The sequence below is a fragment of the Diadema antillarum genome, unplaced genomic scaffold (assembly GCF_040938485.1).
Source record: "Diadema antillarum isolate AM-2024a unplaced genomic scaffold, OU_Dant_1.0 seq00000599_RagTag, whole genome shotgun sequence".
NCBI classification, from domain to species: domain Eukaryota; kingdom Metazoa; phylum Echinodermata; class Echinoidea; order Diadematoida; family Diadematidae; genus Diadema; species Diadema antillarum.
In genome coordinates this window covers 733,619-745,981 of record NW_027271529.1, presented here as the reverse complement: position 1 = coordinate 745,981, position 12,363 = coordinate 733,619, and the positions used below count along the sequence as shown (strand labels likewise).

General features: G+C 39.0%; 1 protein-coding gene across 1 annotated transcript; it reads right to left on the bottom strand.

Moving 5' to 3' along the window:
* Positions 1-7,491: 7,491 nt before the first annotated feature.
* Positions 7,492-12,363, bottom strand: LOC139735819 (uncharacterized). Its single transcript, XM_071646568.1, has 3 exons — positions 11,904-12,363; positions 8,627-8,832; positions 7,492-8,099 (listed from the first exon to the last, which is right to left on the bottom strand). Exons 1-3 carry the CDS (start codon positions 12,329-12,331, stop codon positions 7,567-7,569), a joined length of 1,167 nt encoding a protein of 388 aa, XP_071502669.1. The 5' UTR covers positions 12,332-12,363; the 3' UTR covers positions 7,492-7,566.

Sequence of the window (12,363 nt, the reverse complement as noted above, 5' to 3'; positions counted from 1 at the left end):
TACTTTGTGAATGGTGAATAAATTCACTGTGTGAAGTATGCTCAATGCAACTAGTGAAAGTGGGACACATAGGCTATGTAGCTTGAGAGCAGTGACATTGTCTCAGACCTCCCAACCATACTGAATTTGGAGGAAAGAATTTGAATTTTGGCCATTTCCAGCTCTTGTTTCAACAGGAGTTTTCTATTTTTCTGGATAATTTTACTACACGCTCCTATGGTAACTTCTCTTTCTTTCCTACTTTTGAGCCAAATCATCCTTATTTTTCAGTCATAAAGGTTGGGAGGTCTGCTGTCTTGGAATTGTGTGAATGATGAAATGCGATTGTGAGAACTGGTATCATTCACACTAAACGTTGGCACTGTGCTCATGATGGTGCATGTAAATGGTATATATAGGCATGAGAAAATGTTATTGTGCAAGGAAGTGAAAGTACAGGTGTGCGAATCTGTGGCAGTATCACTTTGTGAAGGGGGAACGATGCAGCTGTGTCAGTGTTAACGAACCAGCCGAATAAAATCACGCAGGTTGCTTGATATTTCATGCCAGAAATTTCCTATCCGATGAAAAAAAAAGTCATAATCAACTGAGGAGCAAGAAGTCTTACTGCTGGCTGATTATTAATGAAAATTGCTTTCGTAATTCTTAAAGAATGGCCATTAACTCTATTTTGGTCTAGACCTGCCCTACATACCATTATTGTGTGCTGCATAAAAGAAATATTCAATGTTTTATCATTCGTGCGACGTTTCGAATTTTACATCCGGTGCAAGTTTAACTGTTCTATTGACGCGAAGCGGAGTTGAATAGAACGGTTAACTTGCACCGAATGTAATGTTCGGAACCATCTTACTCACAAACATTGAATGTTTGTATACTATGATAATGTTTACAGTTAAATGCTAAAGTGTTTATATTGTGCGCTCGTCTTACTCTGGCTTACAGGAGATATTATGTGGTTGCACCTCTGCTATGGCATCAGTTTGGCCATTTCTGTCATTGGAAATCTTGTGGCTATGACTTGTGCATGGTAAGTTAACAATGAAACAATATTATATATGTACATATATATATATATATATATATATATATATATATATATATGTACATATATATATACATATATATATATATGTACATATATATATATATATACATATATATATATATATGTACATATATATATATATATATATACATATATATATATATATATATATCTGATGATGATTTGAGGTTAGATTGGATATTTGTATTGAATTGAATGATTGATTTGTGTATATAAAGGAAATGGTTTAGAAGATTAGTAATATGTGAAATTGCATTATATATTATATGACACATCAGGTTATTCATATAATAATCGTTCTGTTGGTAGGTCCTGACGAAGGCCCAATGACTGGCCGAAAGCTTGACAAATAAAAGGGAGACTAAGATCGAGAGCAACGTCCCGCCTCAGTCCAATTTCTTTCAATTATATGCAACCAACAATGCGGCACCGCGCACGTTCGGGACCCAGGGAACTATCTCTCATATTATATATATATATATATAGTGCGAGAGATTGTTCCTTCCCAAACATAATACGCAGTGCCTAATTATGGGTAGCACATAGTGAAAGAAATTATCCAGATGAAGGCCCGATGACAGGCCGAAAGCTCGATTAAAAGGGAGAACAAGAGAGCTACGCCCGCCTCAAGTCCATAATTTCTTTCAGTTATTATGTATGTATTAAGAGACTTATTCAGTCCAAATAAAGATAGAGCTTACGGTCTTAACATGGGAGAGTCTGTTGGTCTCAATAACAATATATGTGTTTGTATATTAAGTGAACATGCACCCTTAAGTAATAATGATTAGGATGGTCTTATCGTCTTGTATTCTATTCCTTCGTTCTTTGTGTTATTTTTCCTTCCTCGCTACAATCTGGCGGGACATACATACTTCACGTGGCCATCGTTCGTTCTGGAAACACAACAAAACGAAACGAAAATGTCGCCGTAGTTATAAGAGGAAAGTCAGGGAATCGGACAACGGTGCGATTAATCTGAAAGTGATATCGAGTCGAGATGTGGACACTGCTGGTGGCCTCTACGAAATATCCAATTTTTCTCCTGATCTGAAAGTGACATCGAGTCGAGATGTGGACAGTGCTGGTGGCCTCTACGAAATATCCAATGGTCCTCCTGATCTGAAAATGATATCGAGTCGAGATATGGACAGTACTTGGAGCCTCTACGAAATACCCAATTTCCCCCCTAATGAAGATGCGCAGGTTATTTACCAAAACGTCTGCGCTGCATCGCGCTCCAAGCATGATCAGTAAAGTTGTGTTCCCCAACCCACAACGCGGATCCGTATAGTGCCATATAGCGCTAAGACGTCTGTTGTCAAGTCCGCTGTGTAACTGTGAGCTCTGGACGATCGGGCCATGTGCTGTACACATGAAGCCGTGAAATAGGCCTATCATAACGTTTTCTTATGTTACATCACTATCTGATTTGATAGGGAATCACTTTTTAGATATTATAGACAGCAAACTGAAGAAGGTGCTACTCGTTGGTTCCACATATTAGTTTGACATAAAAACTATGAGAAAACACACATGCTGTGTAGGGGAGACCGGGTCTAGTTGTTACACGGGCAAGTTGTTACACTGTCATTTTCTCTATAAATGATCAAAAGAGGGCGTTACAAGTAATATCAAATCAAAACGTATAGCCAACGATCTCTGTATGCGAAATCTGGCGTTGCCTGGACGTCACATGTAGAAGGTAGGTCCAAAAAACACTTTTTTACCTCTCCGAGTAAAATTTTGAAAAATTCGATTTTTCTTTATTACACCAAATCCATTCTTCTCCAGTAAGTGATGAGTATGTGGTTGAAAGAAGCGTGTTTTGGCTGTCTTTTGGTGAAAGTAGCAACACACGATGTTTGATTGTTTATTGGCCACACGTGTGAAAAGTTTTTGAAAACGCACTGCAATGGGTCAAGTTGTTACAACAACTTGACCCGTCTGGAGAATCGAGTGGTGTAACAACTTACCCCAATGCACTTTCAATTGGATTTATGGTTATACACACACACACAAACACACACACACACACACACACACACACACACACACACACACACCCACACACACCCAACACACTCATACACCCCAGCATAGGCTAACATGCACACCCAGACAGGTTAATATTAAGAATTACCTAACACGTCAGATCTGCATTACCCGATTTGAGTTGACTTTCTATACGGTGTAACAAAGTACCCCATGTGCTGTAACAACTTACCCCAACATCGGGGAAAGTTGTTACAAAATTTTGTGTTTATTGATTGCGTAATATCTTGTTTATATTATCTGGACTTCAGTTTGTACTGTTTTTAATTAAAGGAGGAAATAAGGTATCCTCAAAGTAAAAATGAAGCCGATTCCTCTATTCGTTTTTTGTACAGTCCTAAAAATGTGAAAATTGTAACAACTAGACCCGGTCTCCCCTATCACTCGTTAATAGAGACCTATTAATAGCTATAATTCAACAGCCCAGTGAGATGGTCTGCGGTAGAGATTCTAGCTTATAATTGTAATTATCTGATGCGTTGTGAAACTGCTGTTTTTAATTCCCAGTTCATCTGTTCATCGATACAATAAATTGGTAATGACTTTATTACTTACTGTAAACATAATGTGAAAGTTGCTGATAGGATAAATTTGCGTTCACTCATTTAGGGAAAACGTACGGCTCTTCATCTATTGTAAATTCACAGAAGCACATGACATTTTCCAGAGATTGTCGAAAACTATATAAAGAAAATACTCGGATTAAGAGAACTCTCCTAATGGATATGACGCTGTGGCTGTGTGTCCCCCACTGTCAAACGCTGCTGACAATTTAAGTTGCTTTGTTTTGTTTTGCTTTTAAGATGACGTGTTTCTAAATCTAATCGGCAAATTGAGCACAATCCAAAGTCCAGATACCACAGGGCATGTAATAAATGTTTTGAGTACATTCCATTGATATCACACTTTTTGACATAATTATTACGCTGTCTAAAGAACGCAGTGATATCACCATTAAGCATGTCATAATCATGAATTAGCGTAAAATATAGCACATTATAGATGATAGCATTTAAAAGAATGTAAGAAACAAAAGACAAAATGCCGCCTAAGAATGTTATCAAGTAGTGTCAGGCACTGAGCAAACCTCAAAGTGAGCACTGAGAAAAAGAAATGTGTAATTTATTTCTCCTTACAATTAACACTGAGATCCTCATGTTGCTCAATTAAGAATTTATTTGCTGATTCGTTTGTTTTTCTCACTTCTTTGTCATCGTTTGTGTCATTATACCAAGAATGTGAAATGCAGATTTTGTTATTTCACCCAATTAAGACTTTCTTACGATATATTTTTTTCTGTCTCTGTCTTCTCTGTACCACCGCCGTATTGCTCATACTTTAAAGAACCTTTACTGCATGGAAACTTTTCTCGAGAAAGCAATTATCTATGTGATCGATCGATGTGTCAATGGGTTATACAAGACCCTATGTAAGATTTGATAACACCATTGTTGTTTTTTTTTTTCTTCAGTGTTTTTTATATTCATGTTTTAACATCCATTTAACATAAGACTACCAGAGAATCCGGGCAATTTCTCGAAAGTTTGCTTTGCACATAATGATCAACACCCTTCTACACTGAAGATTGAAAAACTTTATGGTTGGCAGGAGAAACCTGTCCAATAAATCTCTTTATTGACAGCCGATGCGACAAAGGCATGCACATTCTCTCCTGATTCATGATCCCCGAATTAAAAGAATGGGGGTCATCCTACGAGACCGATACCCACGAGTCATGCAGCCCACGACAGGGCCGTCGGAAGGGGGGGGGGGGGAAGGGGGGCTTGGGCGGCCACTTTTTTTGCACCATACAAAGGAATACATAAGGTGTCACCACTTTGGGACGCCCCCCCCCCCCACACACACACACACCTTTCTTCTTCTTTTTTTGTACCCCGGAAGTGCGTAAGTGGCACTAAAAAGAAATACAGGTAGATACAAACCTTGAGGTGTGATCGCGGTAAGGCCTTGTTTTTGCGCTGATGACCTTTTCTTTTTCTTTTTCTTTTTTGCTTGTTAGCTCCAGAAGTGGCAGCAGAAGTTTGAAATGCCCACCCCCCCCCCCCCCCCCCCCAAACACACACTTTTGAAAACGTGGTGCCGGCCATGCACGAATCATTCAGCCCATGGGTTCGACACTAGGTAAAGACAGCCCAGAGTTCGACACTCAAACACGGGGCTTAATATCGGTCTCGTGGGCCTTGTTTGCTTAGTTTCAAACTCATGGGTGGGCTACATAACTCTTGGGCTGTATAACTCATCGGCTGTGTGACTCGTGGGCTGTATGTTTCGTGGGTGTCGAACTCGTGACGTGCACCTGAAGAATGTTCATATCTTATGTAGATAAGTGACTTTGCACTGACGTCATTTCAATTCTCCACAGCTCTGATCCGCCGTGTATTTAGATTTCCATGACAACATGTGATTGTATAAAGCTCCATGACATCATAGATAAACGGAAAGTGAATAAAAGAAATTCACATTGTAAATTTATGTACTGTTACTGTCATAATGCTCTTTAATGACATAAATGTAATCCCACGCATACATTTAAATATGTGCTGTGCGTTTTGTGCTTACAATATAAAAAGATCCAATGAACTTCCGTCATAACGAACACGATTAGAACGAAATTCCGGTTACAAGGAAGTAAAAATTCAAGCACCAATATTATCCCCCTATGTTGTTGTTGTTTATTTGTTCAGTTATAAGGAAATTTTGATAAAAAGATCGAAAGAAAGCTGCCTGTCCCGAAGACTTTGATCCGTTATAACGGGAGTCTGTATTTGCCATAATGAGCAAAAAGGTGCCGACCTTCTCATCATATCTAATTTCCCCTGAACAATCCGTTGCTCCGCTAAAAGTCAAGAATGTTACAACTCAATACTCCATCTAATTTCTTTTGGATGAAAAGAAAAATGTGATGAATATTGTATGCAAGGGAAGAGAATAAGATAAGATGATGAAGCCACATGACAACCTCTACCTTGTGCAATCTATCTCACCTATTTTTAAGTATATCATAGGAAGCATATGAAACTGTCATATTCCGTAACATTCTTGTTATATGTCCGACTTAAGGATTCAATTCTGTTCGCGTATAAGTTTACTCTATAGTCACTGGAACACGAATATAACATTATATTGCTATCAGTAACAAAAAAAAAATAAAAAATAAAATATTAGGTGCATTCAAACAAAACCAATAGTATAGGCCATTGGAGTAAAAAAAAACGATCATTCGTGATCATTGGAGCTATAACCACAGCGATACCCCTGCTTTCACTAGTTCTGGGATCGGTATATCTGAAAGTGACAGAAATCACAACACCAAACACACACATTTCTTTGAGGCCAGCATTACTGATTCTTTATTTGAATCGTACATTCCACAAGCTGACATATGGAAAAGTATGCCGTTCAAGTTTGATACAGTATGTAGTAGGACAAACGTCCACGACTTTGGGGATTAGGCAGTGCCATTGTTTGTCCGCCTTTTGTATGTATTATATATAATATATTATATGTATATATATATATATATATATATATGTATATATGAGATATATATATATATATATGTATATATGATATATATATATATATATATATATATATATATATATATATATTCACAACAGTAGGTCAATATAAAAACTCCGTTAGAGACGTAAACCTACTGTTGTGAATCTATACTTTCTTAGGACTCCGAGCAAAAACTAATTATTGCTGTTATATATATATATATATATATATATGTGTATGTATGTGTGTGTATGATATATATATATATATATATATATATATATATATATATTGTGTGTGTGTGTTTATCTTCAAGTTTAACCTAAGTTTAGTTTTCGAACTAAATATACAAATATTGCTTAGAATTTAATGTCTTATCCATTTTAGATTCACATTTTTTGAGTTTCACATGTTCACATTCTGATCCAACATTATTCTTTCGAGCTGATGCTATTGAAATTATGACAACACAGAAGTTTTATTTCTTATTTGAGACAGTCTGGGGGAATATTGATATACAATTTGTGCCATCCTTTACTGTTTATGTTTGAATGAAGAATTCGTTTGTAAGTAAAACAAGCGGAAGGAGGAGAAGAAGAAAGTTCGTCTCTTCACTACATCTTCTATAAAGGCCTACTTATCATTACGGCACATCGACTGATAAGACAGTAAGAGTTGTTTTTTTTTTTTTGAATAATTGAGCAAATGTAGAATTAGAACTACATATCTCAGAGCAAGTTATCAAGCACACAGACATCTTTATGTAAATTCATGTTGATTTTCATGCAATTTGTAATGTATTGGCAAAATACATCGAATTGTATTAACTTTTGGTGCTCATTTGCACACCTGTATTAGACACCTTGGCATCAGCGAAAAAGAAAAACAAAATCTGCCATTTATTGCTGCGTGGCCTTCTACATTCGCAGGAATTTTCCGGAGCAGAAATTAAACTTCTGATCCGGTGACATGCTGAAAAAGCGCTGTTGACTCATCAGTGAGATGAGATAAGGGTGGACTCTTCGGACGTGAATTGGACGGCCTAGAATTCTCTCACACGTCACTCGCAGCATGTTAAAGAACGAGCCGTGATCTTGATCTATCGGGCCACGCTCGCGAGAAGGATTCGACAGGACGTCGTAGAGAGGTCCGGCAGACCGCTGCGGGGCGACGAGCGGAACATCCACACGGCGCCACTGGGTGCTCTGTCTGACGGGGACGCGTCGTGAGCTCGCCGTTGATGGTTCTGCCGTTGTTGCTGACGACGATGCCGACTTGTTGCAGAATTTCGGCGGTGTGAAGATGGACATGTCCTTGATGCCCTGGGAGAGGTCGAAAAATCGAGTGCTGACTGACTGTACCATCTCGAGGGTCTGATCGTCTCGCTCCATGAAAGTCTCCGTGACTGGCCAGCAACCAACGTCAGTAAACGTACCAATCCATGTCTCCTCTGAAGAGGGATAAGGGTTGTATATGGTGCACATTATTATTTCTTGTTTAGACTTTATATCAATTTTATGACATATCATTAAAAGAAAACTTGCGTTGAACGCTAAACGTTTTAAAACTCTTTTCCTCACCTTGTTTTTATCTTTCTTTTTCTATTGGAATTTGTTTTCAACAAGTATAAACTTTTCACTCTTCTAATTTATTGGAAATAGAAGTAGTCCCTCAAACTAACCAAGTAATTATCCAATCAGACAATCGGTCGATTACCCGCAAGTCTCTCTATCTCGCAGTCAACTGCAAATTTTAGCTGCTATGTATCAATCTGCCAATTTATTGATCGTTACATAGTCAATCGGTCAAACCAAAATACATCTGTGGTTATGTTGGGAAATCTGTCAATCAACCAACCAATCAACCAATCAATCACGAAATCAATCTATCAATCAACCAATCAATTTATCAATCAAACAACCAGTCAATTATCAATCAATCATTCATCCAGTCAACCAATCAATCAATCAAACTTACTGCGTCGTCCCGGGATCCTGTCGGACCACTCCTGCACCATGAAGCCACTACCAGGAGCTCCGACCTCGTAGCGGTCTTCCAGCGTTGCGTTGGGAGGAATCGTGTGATTGCGCCATGTGCCCAGAGGCTCAACGTGACAAGTGTTGTAATTGCGGTTGATCACATACTGAATACCGTCATCGAAGAGCTGAATGTACTCGTAGATCCTGTAATGGAGATGGAGAAAAGATCAGATACGACTTACTATACAATAGTTATTCGATATTGAAGATTTTCGGTTCTAGTAACATCAGTTTAACGGAGTATATCAGATTTGTAATTGTTTCAGATGTCGACTCGTGTTCGTGACTACTGAATCTCATGCTACCGCGAATCAGGCACGGTTTTTTTTTTTTTTTGGCAAATAAAGTTAACTGTGGAAAATATTCTCCATCAGTTCACGTTTCTTTCAAGAATGTTTGCAAAGTGCCAGGTTTATAGCTCAAGAATCTTTGAGAGAAATTGGTAATGAACACAGCAACAATCACTGCTAAAGGAATTCGAAAGTGTTTATCAATAATTACATAAGAGGGAATAAATTGCCTAAAGATTTAAGCATATCTTATCATTACTTCAGTAAGGAAGGATATAGAATTCCAAAACAATATCACAGACACACAGGTGACCAACGGAATTAGTCAATGTTTGAGAACAGGAATACTCAATCTGCATTGCCAGTATAGCGTATCTGTTGGCTGGCAATTCTATATTGACAAAAATTGCTTCTGTGAATATACATTTACGATATTTCTTAAGCTACATCCGTCTATCTAATCTTGGTGGTATAGCTTTAACACAACAACCACTGCACAGGAACCTTGGCAGGCAAAACAGAGAAGACGTGCGCCCTGTGAAACACACACACACACACACACACACACACACACCATATGCCAAAATATTTTCACACCTGGTTGGGATTCAAGCAATCTTTCCCATCGTCATTCACATGCGAATCTATGAGTATCCCAGGGTTGATGTTTTCCTATGCTGTTTTCATTCCAAAATTGCTAACACCAACAGCGTCATAATTGATGATCCAGATGATAATGGCCTTCTTTAACCTTCCACCTCCTACTACTTACTGGTGAAAGTTAAAGGTCCGGTTTACCTTCCTGGGAGCAGTGATTTAAAAATGTTCAAGATATCACATTTGATGCATATGTGTAGGTCTGTTGTATCACAAAACATCCTACCATATAAAATTTTCGCAATAATTTTCAAGCACTGCTGCTGGGTTTTTGTTTCATTTGCAAATGGTAAATTATGCCTTTGAATGAACACACGAAAAAACAAAACAAATGCAAAGCAATAGATAACTATGTCGAGGGCAACATGACTTCCTGTTTCTTTCCTCTTCATCTCAAGCAAAAGGAAATCACGGTGATCTGTAATCTCTCTACCAAAACATTTTATAGCTTGCGTGTTTGTCTTTCGTGGACGCTGAATGCCACGGGAAATCGGTCTGACCTTAATCGATCCTGCAGCAAGTTCGCTTTCTGTAATCTTAAGGACATCACTTTTAGATAACTACAGTTGTTCATGCCAGCAAATTATGGAGAATATGCTAAAGTGTTACTATGAAGATAATAAAGAAATAATGCACATTGCAGTGGGCGGTAGTAAGAATTATCCACCCGATAGTAACTTTGGAACCGAGCGTGAAACTACGAGGCAAGGCCGGAATATAATTATGTTTTGAACTGTTCCAATGTTACATAGGGTGGATAATTTTCCGACCTAGAAATGTGTATCCTTGTTTACAAAGAAATAACATGGATCCTTGTTACTAGATTGAAACTTCATATTATGCCCATGCTTTGTGCTGTACAGAAATTCCCAGGCCAGCAGCACCAGTTCTATTCGAAGCTATAAGACAATTTAGTGTAAGAAATAATTCGACCGCGGAACCGCACACAATGTACTATACAATATGTGAAATAGGCCACGCAGCTAGCCCAGCGGAGACGATCGTTACCCTGAAAATTAACGGGTAATGAGACAACTCGTGGATCCTAGAGATAGTTTCGGCCGAAAAAACCCACATATCGTCCATATTTGACACTTCGTGAGCCAATCCTGTAGGGTAGACATGGCTTTTGTAGATTACGGCAAATCATTGAATGAGCAAGGACTATTTTGAGCCTATCTCCGAGCGGTCGTTAGTACCGGTCAGTAGTAAAAAACTTATGCCCGCTGGGCATGTCGGGCAAATCGGAAGACTTGTCAAGTGACTGCTCTCTGCCAACCATTATTGATTACGATCCATACCACCATTTAACGCGTATAATAAACGACGCGCGTATACTTCAAGAGATATTACGGAATGGATGAATTTCTATGTAAATTATACACGTGACAAGGAAAGCGAAACTGTTTTCAGAGTTGTCTTAAAGTCAGAAGATTTAATCTTCTGAGTAAATTTTTAGACATAAAAGTAGGGAAACCGACACAAATACTGATGTCTGTCCAAATCTGAAACAAAATAGCATACGATTCGTTTACATAACTTCAGTCATTTTGAATTGTTCAATGTTGGGATGGATAAGGTAGAATTTTATAGCTCTCACATACCAGCACGTTGTGTCTTTTGAAAGCATGGAAACTGTAGAGGAATCCACTTTCTGCATCTTGATAAGAACTGGTGGGGATGCAGAGAGTCTGAAATGCTTCTTGTGGTGTCTTCAGGGAGATTATAACTTCAGCAGAGTTATAATCACTCAAAATGAGATTCCAATTACCCTGTAAGAACATCCTGTGTATTCCCCTCGTATGCAGTTTAACATAAATAGCACACACACACACACACACACACACACACACACACACATTTAGGCCTACATGATTATATACTCATATAATCATATTCACGTATACATGAGCGAAGAACCTAATTATGAACATCAGAACATCATGTCATAACTCACATTTCCTGCCAATATAGACTGTTTCCCTTGGTGCCTTATATAATTTTCTTTACAGTTTCACGGGTACGACTGTTGTGAATAAACACCTGATTGATTGCAACATAAATCGTCCCGTTTGTCAACTACAGTTACAGTTGTAGGATATTATATCAATCATTGTTTGTTTGATATGTGACACTGGGAATTTGCACCCAATCGACAGAGATGTATGAGCTTCTCTGTATCAGGCCTACCGATTCAGCAACCCCGATTCAATTGTTTATCAAAGCGTACTCGAAGTCAAGAGATGGAAGCTGTATTTAAAGGCCTACCTCTTTCCAGGCAACTGAGCGCGTTTGTCTTCTCTGATGTGTTTGCGGCGGTTGATGCCGTCGAAGCTGATGTTGAAGCGGTCGTTGTTCCCCTGAAGGTGATCCCACTCACTCGCTCGCCCCTCCCACTGGGCTACGGTCTGACATTGTGCTGTGGGTCCCGAAGCCGTGGTCGTCGACGCCGCTTCCACACCACCGGCGCCGACCTGGTCTTCCACCCCGTTTCCACGGACGGCAGGTTCTTTAGGGAACAGTCCCGACGAGATTTCCACAGGAACTGGTCTGCTTCTCTCATGCGGGAGTATTCCTCGATAGCTGGTTGCCAACCTCACCCTTCCCAGAGCTTTTCCTACATCAATTCTGGCGCAGGCAACGGCTGCAAGCCCCAGAAAGAGGACAAGAACCGCAGGCGACGAGAAACGCGACATGTTTTCAGACCTACTGTCGAACTCGAGATAGG